This window comes from Nerophis lumbriciformis, linkage group LG15, assembly GCF_033978685.3.
Source record: "Nerophis lumbriciformis linkage group LG15, RoL_Nlum_v2.1, whole genome shotgun sequence".
NCBI lineage: Eukaryota > Metazoa > Chordata > Actinopteri > Syngnathiformes > Syngnathidae > Nerophis > Nerophis lumbriciformis.
This window is the reverse complement of record NC_084562.2, coordinates 4002438-4028405: the sequence shown is the minus strand read 5'-3', so window position 1 is coordinate 4028405 and position 25968 is coordinate 4002438. Positions and strand designations below refer to the sequence as shown.

The 25968-nt window shown below is 37.2% G+C and overlaps 1 protein-coding gene across 1 annotated transcript; it reads left to right on the top strand.

The window, feature by feature from the left end:
- Nucleotides 1-489: 489 nt before the first annotated feature.
- LOC133616005 (CTD small phosphatase-like protein 2-B) lies at nucleotides 490-24695 on the top strand. The gene is made up of 13 exons (XM_061974983.2): nucleotides 490-663; nucleotides 9917-10104; nucleotides 11031-11157; nucleotides 11236-11385; nucleotides 14167-14415; nucleotides 14508-14604; nucleotides 16303-16414; nucleotides 16495-16581; nucleotides 16769-16831; nucleotides 16919-16998; nucleotides 18429-18555; nucleotides 22353-22448; nucleotides 22540-24695. Exons 2-13 carry the CDS (start codon nucleotides 9940-9942, stop codon nucleotides 22603-22605), a joined length of 1419 nt encoding a protein of 472 aa, XP_061830967.1. The 5' UTR covers nucleotides 490-663; nucleotides 9917-9939; the 3' UTR covers nucleotides 22606-24695.
- Nucleotides 24696-25968: the final 1273 nt, after the last annotated feature.

Sequence of the window (25968 nt, the reverse complement as noted above, 5' to 3'; positions counted from 1 at the left end):
GTTTTTTTTGTGCGTTATTTTTTATTTTTGCCCTGACATGTGGGCCACAAATGGCCGCACTTTGGACACCCTGGGTTATAAGAACCTTAGTCATGCCAATAAAAATAAGAATTTTCAAAAATGTGTATCAAGTTATCAGCTTTTTTCGGATGACATTTGTTTTTTTGTGGGTTTTTTTAGCCCTGACATGTGAGCCACAAATGGCCCCCGGGCCACACTTTGGACACCCTGTGGTTTATAAGAATATTAAGCCATGCCACTTTGTAATTTGATTTTTATTAAAATACATTGCTTCATACTTAAAGCCTGAATGTGAAAATGTGTGAGGTAACAGTAAAAAAAGATAATTCGTTATTTAACACTTCTATAATTAAAAAATTAAACGTGTGCGTTTGTTTAAAAAGTAAAACCGTTAAATTGGATTTTGAAGATGAAAGAGCGGTAAGGGGGCGTGTCCGTGCCCATACGGGTATTTACCTTGCAGAGCCCGAGCAGAGGCGGGAAATGGCGCCTGGTAACAACGGTGTGTCATTACGGAGACGGCCATTGAGTAGATAAGGGGGGAAAAAGTAGCCGCAGAAGACGAAAAACAATCACTGCTTCTTCCGTGATGGCGCTCGGGTCTTGAGTCAACATTTCCACCCCTCCGAGGACCGCGGTGAAGTAAGTCGCAACGGTCAATCTGGTTTCACGTAATGTTAGCTAACAACAAGCTACATGTTTCCCTCCCCGCCTGTGCACATCTGTTAGCTCTGAGTAGTTGTTTTCAAGTAAGCTAGCTGGGCTAATTATGCTAAGCTAACTGCGGCCTTCATAGGATACCGCTATTAACACAGTTTTGGCTCGCAACGGCGCACGTCTTTCTCGAACAATGACAGCGCATTTTTAAACATTTACAAGTCCGGTGTTGCCGTTAAAAAAAAAAAAAAAAAAAAAAGCAGTTACATATTTTTTGGGTTCATGTGTGGGGAAGGACTCGATGCATTCCACGACTGAACTTTGCTGATTGACGTTAGCCAGCTAACAGGCATATTTACCATTCATAGTTTCAGTTGTGTTCTGTAAGTACATCAATCACCAGCACTGTGTGTAAAAAAACAACAACACAGGCACACTTTATCGTATCTGTAGGTTTATACCGCACATCAGTCAAATTATAAATAAGACGAGATGACAGACGAGTGAAAGGAGTCAATAAACGGGCTGTAAGTGAAAGATAGGACTGAATGCTCCTAAAGCAGCGTTATTTCATCGAACTGCTGATGCCGCATTGGCTTGCTCACAGCAGTATTGGGTATATGTTAGCTTGATTCATATTCTTAAAACATTGCGATTACTGTAATATAATGTTTCTGCACCTTCCGCTAGTTTAACGTGTTGCTCGCTGTAGTTTTGTCAGGTAGCCGTGATTCGCTGCTCATTTCCAGACCCTTCAACCTTGGCAACATTGGGGTTTCGGTGGTTGGTTGTAATCGGTTTAAACGCGAGATATACATCGACTAGTGTTATGTTGGAGGGGCCCCTAAATATCTCTGTTTGTGTTGGCCAGCTCCATTTCAGACCTTCGTTTTCTTATTTCCCGCTCGCCAGCAGCTACAGCAATTTGCACGGTCCTTGCTTGGGAGGATATCCGATAACGACGTACGGACGGCAGTTACATGCATACTGATTTTATTATCTGGCTGAAAACAGCAATTAAGTTGTTTTATTATTATTTTTTAAACAAAGCAGACAGTAAACCTATCTGCACATTAGGAATCCTCAATAAATAAGGGAACAAAATCTCGGCACTAACATGCTATAAAATAAAAATCGTGGTCATTTAGAAAAACTATTTCTAAATGACCACACATTTTATTTAATAGCATGTTAGTGTCGAGATTTTGTTCCCTGATATAAATAAAAGTTGTGGTCATTTAGAAAAACAATTTCTAAATTAAAGTTAAAGTACCGATGATTGTCACACACACACACTCGATGTGGTGAAATTTGTCCTCTGCATTTGACCCATCCCCGTGTTCACCCCCTGGGAAGTGTGGGGAGCAGTGGGCAGCAGCGGTGCCACGCCCGGGAATCATGTTTGGTGATCTAACCCCCAATTCCAACCCTTGATGCTGAGTGCCAAGCAGGGAGGTAATGGGTCCCATTTTTATAGTCTTTGGTATGACTCGGTCGGGGTTTGAACTCACAACCTACCGATCTCAGGGCGGACACTCTAACCACTAGACAAGTGGTTCTCAACCTTTTTTCAGTGATGTACCCCCTGTGAACATTTTTTTAATTCAAGTACCCCCTAATCAGAGCAAAGCATTTTTGGTTGAAAAAAATAGATAAAGAAGTAAAATACAGCACTATGTCATCAGTTTCTGATTTATTAAATTGTATAACAGTGCAAAATATTGCTCATTTGTTGTGGTCTTTCTTGAACTATTTTGAAAAAAAGATATAAAAATAACTAAAAACTTGTTGAAAAATAAACAAGTGATTCAATTATAAATAAAGATTTCTACACATAGAAGTAATCATCAACTTAAAGTGCCCTCTTTGGGGATTGTAGTAGAGATCCATCTGGATTCATGAACTTAATTCTAAACATTTCTTCACAAAAAAAAATCTTTAACATCAATATTTATGGAACATGTACACAAAAAATCTAGCTGTCAACACTGAATATTGCATTGTTGCATTTCTTTTCACAGTTCTTTTTGACAGACATTTAAAAAAAATCTCACGTACCCCTTGGCATACCTTCAAGTACCCCCAGGGGTACGCGTACCCCCATTTGAGAACCACTGCACTAGACCACTGAGTAGGTAAATTACCACTAATTTTATTTTAAAGCATGTTAGTGTCGAGATTTTGTTCCCTGATATAAATACAAATTGTGGTCATTTAGAAAAACAATTTCTAAATGACCACAAATTTTGTTTTATAGCATGTTAGTGTCGAGGTTTTTTTTGTTTTACTAAGCAGGCAGGAAACGTATCTGCACATTCATAAATCGGGGAACAAAATCTTGACACTTAAAATGCTATAAAATTCAAAATTGTGGTCATTTAGAAAAACAATTTCTAAATGACCACACATTTTGTTTTATAGCATGTTAGTGTCGAGATTTTGTTCCCTGATATAAATAAAAATTGTGGTCATTTAGAAAAACAATTTCTAAATGACCACAAGTTTTATGTTATAGCATGTTAGTGTCGAGATTTTTTTTTTTTTTTTTTTTTTTTTACAAAGCAGATAGGAAACGTATCTGCACATTAGGGATCCTCAATAAATCAGGGAACAAAATCTCGACACTAACAGAATAGAATAGAAAGTACTTTATTGATCCCTGGGGAAAATTCAGCGCCACAGATCGCTCACAACAGACAATAAATACTATAAAGCATTATTCACATGTGAGTGATATAAATATATTATACATATATTCTACATTTAAGTGCAGTCAAGAAGGAACATCTGCATTATACAGTCTGATGCCTGTATAAGGGCTGATAACATGCTATGAAATAAACAATTGTGGTCATTTAGAAAAACAATTTCTAATAAAAATTGTGGTCATTTAGAAAACCACTTCCAAAGACATGCACCTGGGGATAAGTTGATTGGCAACACTAAATTGGCCCTAGTGTGTGGATGTGAGTGTGAATGTTGTCTGTCTATCTGTGTTGGCCCTGCGATGAGGTGGCGACTTGTCCAGGGTGTACCCCGCCTTCCGCCCGAAGCTGAGATAGGCTCCAGCGCCCCCAAAGGGAATAAGCGGTAGAAAATGGATGGATAGAAAAACTATTTCTAAATGGCCACACATTTAATTTTATAGCATGTTATCAAGATTTTGTTCCCAAATGTATTGAGGATCCCTAATGTGCAGATATGTTTTCCTGTCTGCTATTTTTTTTTAAATTGCTGTTTTCAGCCAGATAATAAAATATAGAAAAATAGAAAGAAAAAAAATCTAAATGACCACATTGTTTTATTTAATTTCAGGCAAGTGAAATTCACGCGGAAATCCGTGTTTTTAAGTAGAGATGTCTGATAATATCGGACTGCCGATATTATCGGCCGATAAATGCTTTAAAATGTAATATCGGAAATTATCAGTATCTGTTTCAAAAAGTACAATTCATGACTTTTTAAAACGCCGCTGTACGGAGTGGTACACGGACGTAGGGAAGTACAGAGCAGTTGCGTCTCCCAGTCATACTTGCCAATCCTCCCGATTTTCTCGGGAGACTCCCGAATTTCAGTGCCCCTCCCGAAAATCTCCCGGGGCAACCATTCTCCCGAATTTCTCCCGATTTCCACCCAGACAACAATATTGGGGGCGTGCCTGAAAGGCACTGCCTTTGCGTGTCGGCCAATCACATAATATCTATGGCTTTTCACACACACAAGTGAATGCAATTCATACTTGGTCAACAGCCATACAGGTCACACTGAGGGTGGTCGTATAAACAACTTTAACACTGTTACAAATATGCGCCACACTGTGAACCCACACCAAACAACAATGACAAACACATTTCGGGAGAACATCCGCACTGTAACACAACAAAAACACAACACGACAAATACCCAGAACCCCTTGCAGCACTAACTCTTCCGGAACGCTACAATATACACCACCCGCTATCCCCTAGACCCCTCAACCCCGCCTCGCCCACCTTAACCTCCTCATGCTCTCTCAGGGAGAGCATGTCCCAAATTCCAAGCTGCTGTTTTGAGGCATGTTAAAAAAAATAATGTACTTTGTGACTTCAATAATAAATATGGCTGTGCCATGTTGGCACTTTTTTCCATAACTTGAGTTGATTTATTTTGGAAAACCTTGTTACATTGTTTAATGTATCCAGCGGGGCATCACAACAAAATGAGGCATAATAATGTGTTAATTCCACGACTGTATATATCGGTATCTGTTGATATCGGAATCGGTAATTAAGAGTTGGACAATATCGGAATATCGAACATCTCTATTTTTAGCAATAATTTTTTGCCTCAAAACATCACTTCCGTTTTTTTAATGAAATATCAAAACTATGATCTAAATAAACAAAACTATGATCTAAATAAACAACGCTCTCCTCAGCCGCAGGCACTGGCTGTTCATCTTTCCTAAACGCAGCGCTAAGTTGCAGGACCGGGAGACGATCAGAAGCACCTATACAAGCTCGCTTATTAGTTAACCATAGGTTTGTACGATATACAATATATAGTACCGCGATACTAATGAATCATATTCGGTACTATACCGCCTCTGAAAAGTATCGGTCCACCCCTCCGCCCCGGCACATATCTGTTCGATACTACTATGATTACGTCAATATTTTTTGGCATCACATCTTCTTTCGTTTTTTTTTAGATTTATATTATGTTTATAAACTCAGGAAATATGTTCCTGGACACATGAGAACTTTGAATATGACCAATGTATGATCCTGTAACGACTTGGTATCGGATTGATACCCAAATTTGTGGTATCATCCAAAACTAATGTAAAGTATCAAACAGAAGAATACGTGATTATTACATTTTAACAGAAGGGTAGATAGAACATGTTAATAGAGAAAGTAAGCAGATATTAACAGTAAATGAACAAGTAGATGAATAATTCATTTTCTACCACTTGTCCTTAATTTTGATAAAATAATAGAATGGAAAATGACACAATTTGTTACTGTATTCTTCAGCAGACTAATAAGGGGCCTTTGTTTGCTTACTTACTAATAAAATACAAGTTGTCTTGTATGATCACTATTTTATTTAAGGACCAACTTGCAATAAGAAACATGTTTAATGTACCCTAGAATTTTTTGTTAAAATAAAGCCAATAATGCAATTTTTTGTGGTCCCCTTTATTTAGAAAAGTATCAAAGTACTGAAATGTATTGGTATCGGACAACACTAGTTAACCATCAGTTACCTAGCTTAATTGTTGTCCCCTCCGTTCGCTCTTGGAGCTACAACGTTTACGGCTGTCTACTTGCTGCTAATCGTGTTTGGATGATTAAAATCTGAACACTGTTAGTTCTGAACCAGTTGTAGTTCTAGAGTATTTATTAATAGCCTAGCCAGCAAGAAGTTATATTTTTGATATGACTGATTGTAAACACAGATCACAACACCGGAAGTATACTACATAAGGGGGAGGGGCTACAGGATAGAGATGCCAAATGAGAAATGTTTTTCTGAGTTCTTTGAATGCATGGTACATACTTTTACATTACATTTTCTATGATTATAATGTTAGTAAATGATCTACTAAAAACAAAAACAAAATTGGTGGTACAATATGAGACATGTAAGTGTCAACTGAACAGCCAAAAGAGGTTGGTAGATGAGAATAAATCTAAAGGCAAAATATAATGGAGAAATGAACCCAATTGCAGGATATGTGGTCTTGATTTTCAAAAATTTATTTTCCGAGCTTGCGTGGCAACACTTGGTGCTGATACAAAATTGCATGTACGAGCCAGGCTGTCCCACAACACAGGATAGCGAAAAATAAGGAACTTATTGACTGCAACATCAGATGACAATGGCAGACTAGCACAAAGCTCTTTGGGTAAAACTTAGCCGTATATAGAGACATCCGCTGACGCCACCAATTGGGGGAAAAAAGTCACTATTTGGGCAAATTCCAAACTGCTCATTAAAAGGAAGTATGAAGGAAGGCAAGATTGTTTTACAAATATCTCTGCCATGCCTCCATGGTTTGATTTAAAATTTTCGGGACTTGCAGATCTGAAACACACACAAACAGGTGCCAATAGGTAAGAAAGGTTGGTATAACATAATAATGTACTACATGCTCAAACGGTAATAATGATAACCGCTGTAAAACTCCCGACGGTTAGTATTGCCTTATTAGATTAAAGTGATCAAAAAACCGGGATTGATAACTGCACTTTGATAAACCTATGGACCCATTAACGACTAGCTTTAGCTTGCGAGCTAGTCTAAATGCAATCATGAAAACAAACATTAATGTCTATTTCTATTAAGGATGGTCATATCCCAATCTAAACTTATGTAAGCACATTACTGTCCAAACAACTGAGACACAGTATTCACATTGGAACATTAAGGCTGTACTGTATTTGCACAAAGTTATCGATAGAAACTCAACATTGTCGCGTTGAAACAGACCATTCAACAGGAAGTGAACTTGCGTGATGTCACATAAACCGGAAGCGAAAACAATAGATCACCAAATTTACATTTATTTAAAAATTCCAAATTTTTTACTAATGAAAATAGAAGACGATTAACATATTTAAACACACAAATACAAACAATATTGCTCTTATAAAGCCAGAACAATATTCAATGTTGCCTCTGCCTAGGAAGTATATTGTCTATTTATTTTAGTTATTTTTTAACACATTCAACAATACCGTGACGATAAAGGTAAATAGTTTTATTTAGCCATATTATTTTTCTGTTATGGTTGTGTATATGTGTGGTCCTCCACCCCTTCAACAGCGACATAACCTATTTTATTGCTGTTGGTTGTCATTTTTATTTAAGTGCAACATTTTGCTGACACATTATATTTCGTATTTGTTTTCTTTTTATCTAACATGAATATTTAAAACTTAACATTCCAATGTTAAAATAAATGAAAAATACAAGTGTATTACATTTCAAAGGGTATAATTGCGTTATGTATTATCACTACATCAGTGGTTAATTTGGTCTTAAAATAATGTTTGCAATAATATCGTTTATTGGCAATAATTTGTAGGTCAATATATCGTCCAGCAAAATTTGTTGTTTGCCCAGGCCTATTTCTGCTGCTCATACAAATGTGGTTATCTTAGGTAAATTAGGTGATCGGTCAACTTCCCTCATGTTCTTTTTATCACTAAAATGACTTTGTATAAATATATTGCTTGGAATGATGTTCATACAGCATCCAGATAGTATCTGTGAGGATTCAACATCAACTAATATATATCAAGAGTAATAATAATCAGTGTTGGTAGGCCTGGGCACTATGGCCTAAAAATAAAATGTTGAAATATTTTTTTTTAACGTAATATTTGACCTCCAATTTTTTTTACCTATTTCTAAAAGAAACCAATAAATACATATGACAGATAATGTACAACACGTTTTGCTTTCAGTTAGCTTTTAAACTAGTAGTTTGAAAGACAAACAATGCCACAATTTTAAAAGGATACATTGCATGACTATACACTGCTTCTTTCTTTATAAAGTTATTATTTTTAGAGCAAATATACATTGCACGTTGTATAGACTCTTTGTCAAAATCTAAATTAAGAACTTACTTACTCTGGGAGGCAAAACTTTTGTCTTGAATAAAGTACTTCTGTAAACAAAAATGAAACCTTGCACTTTACATGCAAATAAACGGCAGTATTGAAATCAATAAAGTACAAACTTAAATCCTTTATTTCAAATTAAGTATGTCTGTAAACAAAAATGTAGCATTGTGCATTGTATGCAAATAAACAATAAACTCCAACATTAAGGTGTCTCTATAGTTTTAGTAGGTGGATAAACACAGGCGTTCCACTTTTTGGAAACCACATCTTTAGCAAGTGCAGATCGACCGCTTAGTTATTGTTCTTTATTATGCTCCTTTCTTATCATACTTGGTACCTTGAGTAAACGATTCCATCACATGAAGTTGCTGTTTAGCGGGAGTGTGTTTGTTGTTACGGTCCTGGTCGCCTTCTTGTTGCATTACCCCCACTTGGCTGGATGCTATTTTTTTCCCCCAGATCCTGGAATACGTTTGTTGTGCTACGGCCTTTTTTTTTAACAAACTTTGCATCGTGCTGTCATTTGTTCCACGCCTGTTATCACAAATCCAAATCACTGATGACATTTAACTTTTCTTTCTCGTTCTTGTTTACGTTAGCAGTAGCCATGATGTAGCTGTGTGTGTGAATCTCCGTTAAAGAAATGAAAGTGGAACAGAAGCTCCTGGGGGCAATAAGTATGCTGGAGCAAGAGGAGAAAAACATAAATTTACTTCTTTTTTTTTTCTTTTCTTTTTATCGTCTGCAACAAAAAACAACTCGACTTTATCAATACAGTTGATATAGTAGTCAGTTAGATATTTGTGTTTTTTTCAAACTCTTTTTATTACTCATTGTTTAAAGCACAATTAAAGAACATACTGTAAATGTTTCCATCAATATTGTCTTTTAGTGTTCGGCATTTATTTTAACATACGTACTTAATCCTCTCACTATTTATTCATGTGATGCTGTTTAAAGTCTGTGTTGGTGTTTTACTGCACAACAGTCGTTTATTATTTTGATGCTGTACTTTAAAAACAGACATTGTGAAGCCCCCATACTCGGTTTGATTGTATTCCGTATGAATGGATGTGTCTACAGCTTGTGGATATGTCCAGACATATTTTCAGTCTGCTGCTGTTACGCAAGCACAAGAGCAAGAGAGGATGTGCTTACACTTGGTGTCCTCTGTGAATAGTTTTTCTCCTCGGCAGTGTGAATACTTTGAACATCTCCGTTCTAGAGAGCAAGATGTGTGCTCTTTGCAGATATGGCTAAAATCACAAGTTGAATAAACAAGTTTTCCAGTCCAAACTAAATCGCCTAGAATGTGTATAGTGTAAGATCCATTGTTTCGTGTTTTGAAAGCCATCTGGCTGCTGTGAGGTAAGTGAAATGGGATGTTGAATACATCCAGATGGTTGAAGCCAGCAAAACCAATACTACGGAAATATATTTTCACATTTACCTGTATTAAACGTTAAGTGTGTTTTAGATTATTAGGTTAACCTATTACGCTCAATTTATGCATTTCTTTAATTTGTATTCAGTTTTAAGTACCTCAATCATCCTATGTGTCACCTTTACTGTTGATTGTGTATCATTTGACTAAGTAAATCTTTTCTTATTTCAAACAGCCTTACATGTGACAACTAAAACGATGAGGCTGAGAATGCGTAAGGCGTCTCAGCAACCGATCCCTAGTCTGGCACCACGCCCATCTCGGACCAAGAGAAAGCATTCAGAAGTAGAAGAAGACGCTCCTACCAGTGCGAGGGGCTTGTTCTCAACAATCAAAAAGTTCATCAGAGGAACTGCAGTCAAGGTAAATACCCAAGTCATTTCAGTTGTCTTGACAATAAGCCTTGAAGTAGTCTCAGCTGACTTTTTTTTTTTCTTCAAATCTGTCAATTTGATTTTGCACAGTTGCCTAAAACTGTATTAGGCATGGTTTTATTGTTGGAGAGTGTCACATTTCCATTGAAAACCTGCTGGATTGCAGTAGCCTATCAGAGAACTTGGTTCTAATTTTAGATGTTTGCTCAAGAGCTGCTGCATAGGAACTGGAGATTTTATAACAAGTAGAAAAGTAAACTGCAAACAAGCGTCTCCCTGTGTTCATGTAATATGGTTTCTAATTTTAATAACTTTAGATTTATATTGTTCTACTATCTAAAGACTGCATCACACTCTGTTTTTCCAGAATGTTTGTCTAGATTTATAATGTTTCTCATTAGGGATGGGCAATATGGCCTAAAATCTACATAACAATATATATTTTAGCATCCTGCCATAATGATATGTATCACAAAATAAATATTTGGTATATAAATGATAATACAATTTCAAAATGAGTTATAAAGGCTCCTAATTCTGCCTGCTGACGTGTGTGCGCACTTGCCAACGATACTCTATTTACATTTCGTAACTTGAATATTACCCAAGTGTTTGTGATAATATTATAAGCGTTAACACAGACAAACCATAGCGGCGCCATAATCACTAGCTTGTGTGCCTATTTTGACATGATCGACTGGTGAGCTGCTTCCTTGCTCGTTGAAGTTTATTGTAGATCACATGTTCCCGGATGACATTCCAGCAATAAAATGGCAGTTGTCCAAATATTGAGGTCTGTTGTTTTCGCCATATAATGCTACACTTACAAGCTAGACTCACAAGCTCCACTATCACAAAATGCAAATACTTTTAAGCTTTTGTATGGAATTGTGCATAAATTGTTGTCTTTTTAAGGTGCAGCAGGACAACCCAGCCAAGAAGGCACGTCTCCACTGCGACGTTGACAACCTAATCACTTCAGCACCAGACACCCCTCGCAGGACTGTCAGCAGGGTTGGTGGGAAAGGCGGCGTCAATGGATGTGAGTAGCACAAAGAACAGTGGTATTTTTTCCTATACTTTGTTATTGTGGTCTAAATTATATTGATTCTTTCTTCAGTGGCAACCAATCATGACAGGAGCAAGGAGAAGCCCAATGGAAGTCTGGAGGAGACAACAGCTGCTGAGGTGCCCACCAGCCCTCCTAGGACAACTCTTCTTGGGACCATTTTCTCCCCTGTTTTCAACTTCTTCTCACCGGCTAAGAATGGTAGGCTTTCACAGTAGATGTTGGTTAAACTGCATTTTAATGTAATTCCTACATTAACCTAATCTGTGGCTCGATGGAGATTTTAACTAATAAGACTATAATATTTATTTAATGTTATGCAGCAAAGGTCAATTTAAAAAGTAAGGTTTTACAAAATAAAACTGCTCGGAATCGGTGACCATTTGAGCGTCATGAAAATGAATACTCTTCATCTTTAAAAGGGGCCTGCACTTCTTTTTATTTATTTTTTTATTTTGCTAATCGTTCACAATCATTATGAAAGACATGACAACATATGTATTTTTTAATGCATTGTAACTCGTAAATTAAAGTCTGCTTACAGCATAGCCAGTGGATGTCTTTTTTCCGCCCATAAAACCCAATTAAAAAATCGGCAACAATACTCCATTTACATTTTGTGACTTGAATAATAACCAAGTATTAGTGACAACCTATAGCGGTGCCGTGATCCCAAGCGTGTGTGCTTATATTTACATCATTGAGTGGTAAGCTGCTTCCCTGCTCGTGAACGTTTATTCTAAATCCTGCCTCACCTGGATAGTAGAAAGACCAGGATGTAATCAGACATGTTGGTACAATTAGATAGCCAATTTAGACCCGGAAATGGCGAACGACACAAAAAGATGCTTGCTTCCACCCCCCTTTTCTTCGCGAGGGTCACGAGTCATTTTTCATCTAAACAGGAATATAACAAGATTCTATCAGTTGGCATCCTCATGACAGCAGACATTGTACAGTAAGTAATGTTTCATTATGTTTGTTGGCTCTCATGAAGTCTACGGTGAGTACTAATCAGTGATGTAGTGGGGGGGAAGCAACCAATGTTTTTGAAATGAATGTGCCGCGTATGCTTAGAATTATCAAATTACGTAAATATTAAATGTTCTATAAATGTGCCTCATCGGTCCATTGAAATCGGACTTTTGATCTCATTTATTAAATATGTAAAATACATTAAAAAAAGGAAAACATTCGTTCTTGTCTTACGTAAGGATTAAAGATGGGGGAAATAATCGATTTTTAGATGCACCGCAATTCATACATGGACGATTGTAAAATCGATTAGTAAATGTCAATCGATAATGGATTTACTTATATTAAATAAAGTCATGCAGACCGTTCTAAAATTTGGCTGACTGCAGCGAGCCACTTCCCTGAGAGACCTGACCAGCTCTTTTATTATGGGGCACTTATGATCCAGTTTTGCACATATTTTCATTAATTTAATAAATGTGATGGGAATTTATTATGCACTGTTTTTAAAAGTTGCAAGTGATAAATGCTTATTTATTGAAACAAAAATGAATGTAAAACGGCATGAATATTCATAAATTGAAGATTCATCAATAATTTTTTATCGAATCATAGCTCCTGAATCGTAATCGAATCGTGAGGTGGCCAAAGATTTCCACCTCCTGATAAGGATTGTGAATGATGGGCTGCATGTCAAAAAAAGTGCAGTTCCCCTTTAATGATGGTCGATGGTGATAGTCAAGAAATAGGAAACAAATTCAAGACTAATACCGTTGGCGGTTTTATCCCCCTAGCTTTTTATTGTGTTCATTTTCATTTCCTTGTCACACTGCTGCATGAACTCCGTAAAGTTAACTAAAAAGTGCCTTTACTATAATCTCTTCAGGGTAGTTGTAAAACTGTGTGAGCTATCTGATTCAAAGCACTGAGTACACAAATTTCACGACTCCTTGCACTACCTCCAATGACCCCCTTACTACCTCTTTTGAATTCCTTCAATGAGCTCGCTCTTTCCTCCAAACCTTCCAGCAATACACCTTAATGTACACCTCTCATAAAAAGTAAGATCGCCGCTAGGGCTGTAATGATAGGAAAATTAAAATGATCACGGTTATCATTATTACTGTATTGTTGAATGCACACAGACACACTGAAATCATTTGACCAAGTTTTTTTTAAATTTAAATCTCTAAAATAGACACACTGTTGGACAACCCACTATTTTGCATGTTTTGTGTTTATGCTACACTGATTTTGTTTTAGTCTTGGTATTTTATCTGTTTTAATGGCTAAGCTTTTATTGTTTAAAATATTGGTTTGTACTGTAGCACTTAAAGATGTATTTAAATGAAAAGCTATTACTTCTGGTGAGTGTTGTGAGGTCCTACTCTGTTTGGCGAATTTTGAACGCACCGTAAAACTCCTCTCTCTTTTCTACTAACTTAGAACTATGAATATGTTTTAAGAGAGCATAACTTTTAAGTTCCATGTGCACCATTTAATATCTTTGTTGCTCACACAGCAATGTTTATATATGTTTAGATTGGGATATGTTGTTTCTTAATGGAGAAAGACGTTAATGTTCCTTGTTTTCATGTTTGCATTTAAGCTAGCGAGTTGGTACCAGTAAGTCTCTGAGTTTATTAAAGTTTCAGCGGAGAATTGGACGTCGCACACTTAACCTAGACAAAGAGCTATACGGGGATCGGGATTACATGGAACACTACACAAAAGCAAAGTTCAGGCTTAAATTGTCTTCAAAAAATAATAATCCCTCCAAATATACGGTTTATTATTCTAATAGAAATAATCAAATGTCTCTTTAATTATTTTGGCTATGTCCTCAGCTGTACAGTTAGATTTGGTTTTACCATAATGCATTTTATCATTATGTATATGTTATATAAACTCCTTGTATATCACCAAACTGTGCCTATACTATTTAAAAAGATACTCTCCAATCACCAGCGACAGGCTTTATGAGTACTTTTCTCCCCTTTGACACAGCCTCGTCCGGTTCAGACTCCCCAGACCAAGCATTGGAAGCAGAAGAAATAGTGAAACAGCTGGAAATGGAGCAATCTGTAGAAACAGCCACCAGCACCATCACTTCTACACAGGAATTATGTACCACCACAAACTTCTACTCGAGTGTATCCCAGCTGCCCCCTTTGCGACTTCCTCACATCCCTGATGCATGCCCCACTGTAGAGGAGGATGAAATTGATGCTAATGCTGACCTTCCACCTCTCACTGGTCGGTCGTAAATTTTTATTGATTTGATCAGAATTATGCGCATGCTTATACAGTATTTTGAAATTATTCAATATATGATTTTATTTTCCTAGCTCCAGGCTCAAGTCCACAAATGGCATACATGAACTCTCCTCCCCCTGCTGTTCCACCAGAAGCATCTTATGAAGAAGAATGGGAAGTCTTTGACCCGTAAGTAAAAACCCAAGTCATAAAATGTAGGTAATAGATTGCCATCGGTCTCTGAATAGACAGTGATTTCAACACTTTGGGTTTAACTGGATTGATGTCTGCAAGATGAAGTCTTTTGACATAAAGCTAGTAGAAAACCAGACATTTCTCAAAAATTATTGCTAATGTAAAGAACCTTTCCAGTAAATGTTATAAAAAAAGAACTATATATATACTAATATATAAATTTAATTTAAATTTAAATCTCTTAATTGTTCTTGCCATTAGAGACTTACCGGTAAGTTAGACCACTACATTGATATGTCAACCCCACTTCCCTTACTTACCGTATTTTCCGCACTATAAGGCGCACCGGATTATTAGCCGCACCTTCTATGAATTACATATTTCATAATTTTGTCCACCAATAAGCCGCCCCGGACTAAAAGCCGCGCCTACGCTGCGCTAAAGTGAATGTCAAAAAAACGCTGCGCTAAAGTGAATGTCAAAAAAACAGTCAGATAGTTCAGTCAAACTTTAATAATATATTGAAAACCAGCGTTCTAACAACTCTGTCCCAAAATGTACGCAAATGTGCAATCACAAACATAGTAAAATTCAAAATGGTGTAGAGCAATAAATAGCAACATAATGTTGCTCGAACGTTAATGTCACAACACACAAAATAAACATAGCGCTCACCTTCTGAAGTTATTCTTCATTCGTAAATCCTTCGAATTCTTCGTCTTCGGTGTCCGAATTGAAAAGTTGCGCAAGCGTGGGATCCAAAAATGGCCGGCTCCGCCTCGTCGAAGTCATCGGATTCAGTGTCGCTGTTGTTGTGCAGCAGTTCTGTGAATCCTGCCTTCCGGAAAGCTCGGACCACAGTTGTGACCGAAACTATCTGCCCAGGCATTTACGATCCACTGGCAGATGTTGGCGTATGTCGACCGGCGCTATCTGCCCGTCTTAGTGAAGGTGTGTTCGCCTTCGGAGCTGTGTGAAAAAAGCCACCCGGCCTCTTCGCGTAAACTTCCCTTAACCACTCGCTCATCTTTTCTTCATCCATCCATCCCTTCGAGTTAGCTTTTATGATGACGCCGGCTGGAAAGGTCTCTTTTGGCAAGGTCTTCCTTTTGAATATCACCATGGGAGGAAGTTTCTGGCCATTAGCATGGCAAGCTAGAACCACAGTGAAGGACGACTGTGGTGCGAATATTCACCGTACGTGCTCCCGTTCCACAGGAATATCAGTTGCTGTGAAATACGGTAGTAATCCGTGTGCGGATGGAGAGATTGCGTCTTTTTATGAACCGGATCCTTGTCCTTTGTAGGAGCCATTTTGTGGTCTTTACAGATGTAAACAGGAAATGAAACGTACGGTGATATCCGCGCGTTTTTTCTTCTTCTTCCGGGGGCGGGTGGTTGCTTAAAGCGCTTCCTGTTCTATGGGGGCGGGTGCTTTCCTTGGCGGTTGCTTGCGTAGAAGAAGAAGCGCTTCCTGTTCTACCGGGAAAAAAGATGGCGGCTGTTTACCGAAGTTGCGAGATCGAAACTTTATGAAAATTAATCGTAATAAAGCGCACCGGGTTATAAGGCGCACTGTTAGCTTTTGAGAAAATTTGTGGTTTTTAGGTGCGCCTTATAGTGCGGAAAATACGGTATACTGTGGTTGAAATGGTTGGATCAATTAAACATGTTTAATGTCTTACTTTCCAGGTATTTCTTCATCAAACACGTCCCACCATTAACTGAAGAGCAGCTAACTCGGAAACCAGCCTTACCATTAAAGACTCGTAGCACACCTGAGTTTTCTTTGGTCCTTGATCTGGTCAGTTTCGGAACGCAAGAAATTTTCTATTTTTGCAGTTTATATACTTATGAAAAACATGTTTCACTTATATTTTCAAGGATGAAACGTTGGTCCACTGCAGTTTAAACGAGCTTGACGATGCAGCACTTACCTTCCCTGTACTCTTTCAGGATGTGATATACCAGGTAACTGATGCATGCTCTGACCACTAGAGGGGGTTATAACACTTGGAATCAGTTCTGCATTTTTTGTCAAATACACAGACAAAATAAGCATGAAAAAAAGGATAAATTGCCTTTGTCGCCCTAAACAAATGTATGCAGTGAACCGTGCCGTGCTTATGTATTTCTCATGCTCTTTTGCCATTTACAGGTATATGTGCGCTTGAGACCGTTTTTTAGAGAGTTTTTGGAACGCATGTCTCAAATTTATGAGGTAAATATATCTTTGGTATTACATGTATTTTATCTTATTTCTAACAATGTAGGATTTGATACAGTGGTCTTTCTGTCTCTTTTCCAGATCATCCTTTTCACAGCCTCTAAAAAGGTGTATGCAGACAAATTGCTCAATATCTTGGACCCTAAGAAGCAGTTAGTAAGGTGAGGTGTTTCAGTATGTTAGCAACAATTTTACAGCTCTAAATACAATGTACAGTAAGTAGGGCTGGAGGATTATGGCAAAAATAATAATCATGATTTTGATTGATACTGTAATCACAATTAGACAATTCATTAATTTGAAAACATGAGTATTTATTGTACTAGCAAAACTCAACTTTAAATATAAAGTTATACATTAGTATCAAATAAACCACAGCAAGTAAAATATTAATAGCAAAACAATTAAATGTAAATAGCAATACAATAAAATTCAGTTTTTCCGTTTTGTTTTTAATGTAGTTTTAGTAGTTTTTTCCATAGTGTGTGCTTTGTGTGTAAAATATCATTTAAATGTTTGTTAATTAAATGCAAAAATCATCACATTTATTAGTGCAATATATCTTTGGACAATTTTGACCAATATTTTAGGTCAAACCTTAATTTTTGTAAATTTATCATTAAGTGCTTTAAGTACATTAAGCTTGTGCAAGATACTTTTTTGAAACCTTTATTTTGTTAGCGCAGTCAGGCCAGATTGTGAAGGGGGGAAGTGTGCTGTGCTGTTCTCAGCTTGACGAGTAAAGAGGCGACTCGCTTGAGGCTGTTAAAAAAAAATAAAATGAGAGAGCGAGAGCGCCTCTCAAGTTGCGACCACTGTTGTACATTGATCTTACGTGGATGATGTCGTTCACAACAACACAAGTAGATGAGATGCGTTGTGGGTGTATAGATTGTTCTTGTTAGCTTCAGCTTCATAGTTTAGTCGCTGTTTCAAGTGACCGTCTTGACATTGTTTCGTTCAGAACGGGGCGACTGAGTGTGTCGGGAGGATATGAGTGCTACCGGACACATTATTTTGCCAAACAAATGTTTCGTCTCCTCACAAAGACAACATTTCACTTACATTTATATCAATTTCCATGGTATTATTTTGCGTTTATCAGCAGATTTTGTCTTATTGGTCAGTTATGTGACTCTGTTAAAGTACCAATGATTCTCACACACACACTAGGTGTGGCGAAATTATTCTCTGCATTTGACCAATCACCATTGATCACCCCCTGGAAGGGCAGAAATCATATGCCTTACTTTTTTGTTGAGTTAAGTGATTATTGATTAGGCATATTAGCGCTGTGTCAAATAAAAAGTAGCAAACATGGTGACATCCCAAATTTCTCGTAGACATGCATTTTTCCCCACTCATTCGTTCCTCATCTATTTCACAGTCACAAGCTCCGGAATTTGCATGCACGTTGTGTGGTCGATTATTATATTTTCATAATTGTGTGAAGCCATAATGTACAGCACCAGTGTTGAAATGATGAGCTGTAAGTGTGGTGGTGTTCTCTGAATTTTTTATCGTCCTGACCTTGTCAATGTGTCCTCAATCTCCCTGACCCCCTTCTTTTCTGTCATTCTTCACTCACTAGACACAGGTTGTTCCGAGAGCATTGTGTCTGTGTCCAAGGAAACTACATCAAGGATCTTAACATTCTTGGCAGAGACCTGTCAAAGACCATCATCATTGACAATTCACCACAAGCCTTTGCATACCAGGTACCTACAGAAATAGAACTGTATGTGTCATAGTTTTCAAAACAAATACATTAGAGAACCGCTTGTGGCTCAAATTGCCATGAACTGCAGAATTATAACATAATGCTGTATTCTGAAGGGCTGCTGCTATCGATTTATTGTAGTAATTAATGTAGTAATCGGATAAAGACACTTGATAGATTCAATGCATATTTAAGGGAAAGTAGTTTAAACAATTGTTTTTATGCTTAGCATAACCTTTTTTTTTTCTCCAGTAAACGGCCATAATCAACATTGAAATTGCACTTTTGACATGTGTAGTAACATTTTTAAAAATAATCGATCACGACATTCACATACCACTTCTCTCATATTAGCTCTATTGCAGCAGATGCGCGTACACTATGTCCACGTCTTTAAAGTTCCGGCCACTTTATGCGGTCTGAATTTTATACATTTTTATTAGTTAAGCTTGAAACAACCCAATATGAATCAAAGGGCTTAGTATTTTTGGCTAAGGCATCCCACAAGGCATTGTCAGCAACTATATTAAAAGACTACCGTCATTGTTCAGGATAAAGCTACATGTAATTTCTATTCAGTCGAAAATATCATTGCACCAGCTGTGATACGATGGAGAAATACTGTGTCATTGGATAAGAAGTCCCTTCGTCGTTTTTAAGGTGAAAACAGCCACAATTGAATGCAATGATCCGTACAAGATCAAGCAGTCTTTAGTGGAGCAGAAACTACAACATATTCCCCGATGTCTCATACTAAGACTTTGTGAACTACTTAATTTTTCAATACAGGCCATTTTAGACCTTGAAGTACTTTCAAAATTAGAAAAGTCTAGAAAACTGTCGGACTATTGTTTGTGGATGGCTTTGTATGTTGTGTTAATCTTGATAAACCCAGTGGACATAGTGTCGTTGTCAAGCCAGACTAGAGTCATGCACTCTCAGAAATGATCCGACCCAAGTTTTACACCCTGGATAATCTCCGATAACTAATCTAAGATCATCTCCGCACACTGTAACTTTAAGGCAGAATTGGGATAATGTTATTCTCATGTCGCTTCAGTTCTGTTTTATGTGGCGGCTACAGAGAAGTAAGTACTATTTTTTTTTTTTTTTAAATCAATACAATTACTGTCTAGTTATTCAACCAAACGCGTCGATACAAAGTACCGTATTTTTCGGAGTATAAGTCGCACCGGAGTATAAGTCGCACCTGCCGAAAATGCATAATAAAGAAGGAAAAAAACATATAAGTCGCATTTTTGGGGGAAATTTATTTGATAAAACCCAACACCAAGAATAGACATTTGAAAGAAAATTTAAAATAAATAAAAAATAGTGAACAACAGTCTGAATAAGTGTACGTTATATGATGCATAAATAACCAACTGAGAACGTGCCTGGTATGTTAACGTAACATGGTAAGAGTCATTCAAATAACTATAACATATAGAACATGCTATACGTTTACCAAACAATCTGTCACTCCTAATCGCTAAATCCGATGCAATCTTATACGTCTAGTCTCTTACGTGAATGAGCTAAATAATATTATTTGATATTTTACGGTAATATGTTAATAATTTCACACATAAGTCACTCCTGAGTATAAGTCGCACGCCCGGCCAAACTATGAAAAAAAACTGCGACTTATAGTCCGAAAAATACGGTATACAAGTAGCATTTATTTTAGATTTGTTTTTACTTACATTTTCTGATTGACCTGAAATGAAATGATTCAAACAAACACAAAGTCATCATATCACGTCACATCTCAGTTGATTGCAGCAATCCATGCTCGCCTTCGCCGGTCACTCTTTTTCTGCCGCTTCAATTTTGTCCAGAAATATGCTTAGGAATGCGATAAAAGCTAATAATACCTCTCCCACCTCGATTGTGGCAGTTGGCAATCGCACGTCGTCGACATTTTTAGTATCACTAGTTGAAAGAGCAGCAACAATGAGCATGTTTACAAATGAAGCCTTCTAATATAGCCAACAGCAATGCATTGTGAGAAATGTAGAAAAATCCGGAGCCCTCTATAAAACACAGCACAATAAGATGCAATCTGGCGCAGATTTCTTAAAACGACAAATGTTTCACGGTTCTTTAACTCCCTTGTCATACAGACCTGCCTGTATGTAGGCATTTTTCATATTGTAAGCATTTTGTTGCATTTCACTGGTTTCAGTTTGGAGTTCCGTCTGAAAACTGGATTGTGTTCTTGTGTCGAGGCTAGGGCTGCAGCTATAGATTCATTTAGTAATCGAGTAATCTATCGATTTAATTTGGTCTATTAACTGAATAAAACACGATTTACAGCCTTGATGCGTTGTTTGGGGAAAGTGATTGAAATAAATAAGCATTTTTCTAATGACCTTTCATTCTTATTTCTTATAAATGCACATACAATTGAAATTGCACTTTTAAGATTTGGGAGCACCACTATATTACTTATATTTTGAAAAGAAAATGGTTTGAAAGATAAACAAGTGTAGCCTAAAACCAGATAATAGATAATAAAGAACCAAACTAAACAAATGGGCTCTCTGATAAACTATGATGAATTGAATGACAATGTATTTAACATTTGAAAAAGTTTTAATTGAGGAGTGGTGTTGAATTTTGGACAAACAACTTATTAGCATTAACATACAAACTGTAGACGCTAACATGTCCTCACATGCCCCCATGTGTTTGAATATAAACTTTGTTATACTATTCAAACAGATAAGATGACATTAGCTACCAAAATAGACTTTTACCTTGTTTCTGCTTGTTTGCATCTTTATGTAGGATACTTTCTGGTAATGCTGCATCATTTGTGCAGTCTTATTGTGAAATTCCAGCTCCGTTTGACATTATGAACATTTAACCACGATGTCTGTGTTTTTCACTTAGAAATGATCGTAAAACCTCTCTTCTTCTCTGGACCCTGTGTTATCTTTCGAACTTGTTTTTCTTTGAGCAGTTTCTCTTTATCAGCAAGCCACGTTTCATGCCCCCCCCCCACACACCCCACACACACACACACACACACACCTACCTACCTGCTACATCACCAATAGGTGCACCTCTATCTCTTGCGCTCTCTTGGAGCAGTCTAGTGGGAATGATGTCCATGTATTCTACTTATTAGACTAATTATCCAAGCAACAAATTGATGCTTTTTTTTTGTATAGATTTAATCAATCATTCTTTTCAGCCCTGGTCAAGGTACCAGCATAAACGAAACCGGCTCGCTCCTCTCCCTGCAAAACCTTCCTGTGTAGATTCAAATGACAAGTAGCTTCAATAAGATGCGTCTTCCCTGACTGTAAAGGCTGTGATTGATCGGCTTGCGGAAAATTATTTCACTGTGTAGACAACTTGTTGCCTACAGACCACATCCAAGAATACCTTCTTTGCCAATTTTGGATCAATTTTTACAATAGAAATGACTTGTTGGGCATCAAATAGTTCAAGCTGCAGTAACCATCTCCTCTCCCTTTAATTACCATCCTTTGCTAACAACAACAACATAAGTTAACAAGCTCACTAGTTGTCAGGATTTGTGTTTGATCAGAGTTGATCTGAAAGTGTGGCCCAGGGGCCAATTGGAGCCCTTTGGGTTTTTTTTTTTACTGGCCCAAGGCCCAGTGTATAAATAAAATTACACCAAAACATTTATCATTTATATGATGCTTTTTTTAGCCTTTGTACAAAATGCAAATCTCAATTAGCAAGTATTATATTAAAATGCTTTTTTGTTTTGTATCATTTCTAGCCACATTTAATATTTTATTTTAACCCTCACAGTTGTCCAACGGAATTCCCATTGAGAGCTGGTTTATGGACAGGAATGACAGTGAGCTGCTGAAGTTGGTGCCCTTCCTTGAGAAGCTGGTTGAGATGGTACGATGCCCTACTTGTTCTGTGTTTTATCACGCATAATCTGTTTTGTTGGTCTATTCTATCATGACTCAAGCAGCTACTTACTCAACAGGATGAAGATGTGCGGCCACATGTTCGGGAGAGGTTCCGTCTTCACGACCTGTTGCCTCCGGATTGAAGTCCAGTTTCTTAGACAGGGACAGCTAGGAAGGACTGAAAACCAAGTGTGTAAAAAGCCCCTCATAAAAAAAACTTGCGTCATTTTGTTTTTTATTTTTTTTACTCAGCGTTGCTATGGAAAAATACATTATCCATTCAAAAGAAGAACATTTCCTGTATGAATTTTTCTAAAAAAAAAGAAAGAAAAAAGGGTTTTGTTTTTTTACTTCAGTTTTGGAGTGGGCTATCGTCTCTACACTAAATCCAGGTTTTGGTGCTTGCTTAGTGGATATAGGCGCAAAAACCCAACTCAACCTCTGGTGCTGAAGCTGTTGACACTCTAGTCTCCACAGGAAAGACTGGCTTGTATATCAATACGTGCGTCTCTGTTCACTCCGTTTGTCTTTTGCAAACTGTAGCTTTTAAAATCATATGCATTCCACCTTAGCCGAGTCAAGTTTGCTGTCTTGTTTTGGTCAATCCAATTTTTTTTTTTTTATTCTAATTTGCATTTCCATATGTTTTATCTTTGTGAGGTGTTTTGGAAGAGGGGTCTAACAGTAAGCTGGTCAAATCCATATGAGTATAGTATGTTCTCATTCTGAAGGCTTAAAAATGCAAGGCGGACACAGCATGGCACATTCATTAAATGTTAGTTTTAAGAATCCTCATATGTAAATCTGACATAGTGTACGGTTTGAGGGCATTCATGTTTGAAGTGCTATGTGTCGACGTTACAGTATTCGATTTGTCTAGAATCAGTATTGTTTTTTTATTCTAAGTATTGTGGCTTATTCAGAGCCGTTACTTTTGATGGCTAAGATAGCATTATGGTAATGTAGCAGAGCCAGTGTCCCCTGACATCTGGCTTAGAACCTCAACCAGCCACATATGGCACCAGCATCATCCCCCGCACCTCTGCCTGTGTTTCCTACTGTTTAAAAGGTTGTTATTCAGAATGCTTATTTTATAACGATTTCTGTGCTTTCGGTCTGAGGCACTATTGTTTCTGCTGATTTAATTTTTTTTTATCCACAGATTTAATTTGTATTAAGTGCATTCTTCTTTTTTTCCCCCCCACATTGACACCCCTTAAATTTTTTTAGAATGGAAAGAGACAATCAGACCCCAGCGTTGTTAAGCACCACTTATTCCTGCACGTATTAGTATTTGTTTGTTTCCAGTGAGTTGGATTTTACCAGATTTCTAGTTTAGTCTGTTCTGGCCAAAAAATCCCCAGCAATTGTCAAAAGTGGTTGCCATCTGTTCTGCACCTGCTCGTCACGTTAGTATCACTCCAGGAATTCAGCTTGTACAACCATAACAGGGCACAATGGAAATTCTGCATACTGTTGCGTGCACGTCCAGACGATGAATGTAAATTGTGCATAGGGGGAAGTCTTAGGTGTTTTTCCTAATTTTTTACAGTGTTTGTATCCTCAATGACATGAACAAATACATTAGGCAATGAGCCAAAAGAGATTTTAAAGTGGGGGTTTAAACATTGTGGAGAAAAAGGAGATGTACCTAGAGATCCCACAAGGGTGCCTCTAGCAGCCAGAGTGTGATGTCACAGTTTGTATCTGAAGAAGGCATTTGATGCGATTTATTCAGCTCCTTTTTATGTGCATTATTATTGTACACTCAGTGTGGAACAATACTAGCAGCCTCATGTTTTCAAAAGAAAAGTCCTTTCAGGAAAAACCTATTTTGTATCTTTTGGTTTTAAAAAGGCATGTTATATCTGCTTTTAAATGTATTAATAAGATTATCTCTTCATTACATGTTCTCCCCACTCTTCAAAATAATTTAGATTAGTCTAATGCCACCAAACAGTTTCATAGCATGTCGACAGTACAGTTTGCTTTGTGGGGGAAACGCTCTGAATTGAATTTGAATCTGGGAACTTTTTCTACAGGAAAAAAAGTTTGTCGATTCTTTTTTTCCACTGTATCTGTCAAGCCATTTTACTTGCAAGAAATGTTTCTGCTAAAGATGTTTTGAAAATGTTTTGAGACATCTTTGTAAGCCGCCAAGCTATATACTATTGTAAAGTGTATATAAAGTTACATTGAATTTCTGAAACAAAGTTTTAAAGTGAAAAGTGTCTTCAGTGCTCTTGTTTTTATTTCACTTGATTGTGAGAGGATGCTGCACATGTGCAACTTGTCAATTCTGTTTGGGGCTGCCTCGAGGGCGCTAACATTTAAATGAGGTGCCAAAATTATAACCTGCCCTGTTCCTGCTCCAACCTTCTTGGCTATGCACAAACTAAAAGGATAATATGTTACTACAAAAGCAGTGTTTGGAAAAGCAATCAGTCTCAATTTAGTTTTTACTATTTAGCTCACAATTAAGACCTATTCTTTAGAACTGTTCGAAAACGAGCATGTCAGCATCAAACTTAAGAGAGTTGTTTACACCAATCACCAATGTAATGTTCATATGTAGCACAATCAAGTAACAGCACAGCGAAATGATGAAAGACAAATATAAATAGGTGTATTCCAACACACTGAATACTTTCGAGGAAGCAGTTCCATTCATTGTCAAATGCGGAAGTGTAGCTTCATTGGTTTGAGTGTAATTGTCTATACAACACACCATGCACATTCACATATTTGGAGCTAACATTTTTTTTAAATATGCAACTTTATTGGCATTATTTGTCTAACCATCTGTCATGTTTCCTTCTTCCGCAGTCAGAAAGATGTAGGAGCGTCGTGGAATATTGACATTCTATAAATATACATCTTTACACTCGGCAAGAGATTTAGCGCTCACATTTAGTTTTAAGATTTAGATTCAACATTTAGGTTTAGATTGAACATATTTAGATTTAAAACTTAGTTTTAGATTTAATATTTAGCCCTCACTTTTAGATTTAAGATTTATTTATATATTTTTTTGTCCTGTCCGGCCACTGAGGCAAATCATATTGTTGATGTAGATGCCCATATCTGCTCTACAGGTTTACTTTACAAACGAGAAGTGTGGGATACTTTTCTTGTTGCCTTATTTGTATTTGACTTAAGTGGATGTATTTAATGCAGCCGGACCGCAGCGGGGGGATAGAAGGAAGGCAGGGAAATTTCGGTGACAAGAGGGATAAGATCGAGAGACAAAAACACAATATGATACGAAAAATGATAGCAAAGAAGCAGTTGGTGAAGTAGATTGTCATTTCTGTGTTATTACTATCATTATTGCGCTACAAATGGAGCAGTAAAATACCAATAGAAATGGCACTAATCATAATGAACAATAATTAGGGACCGCAATGTCCCTTTGGGACAGAGGACCCTATTGTTATTGTAACGTTTTATTATTATTCCGCCGCCTCTTTGAACTGTAATTTGACCCCCTTAACATGCTTCAAAAC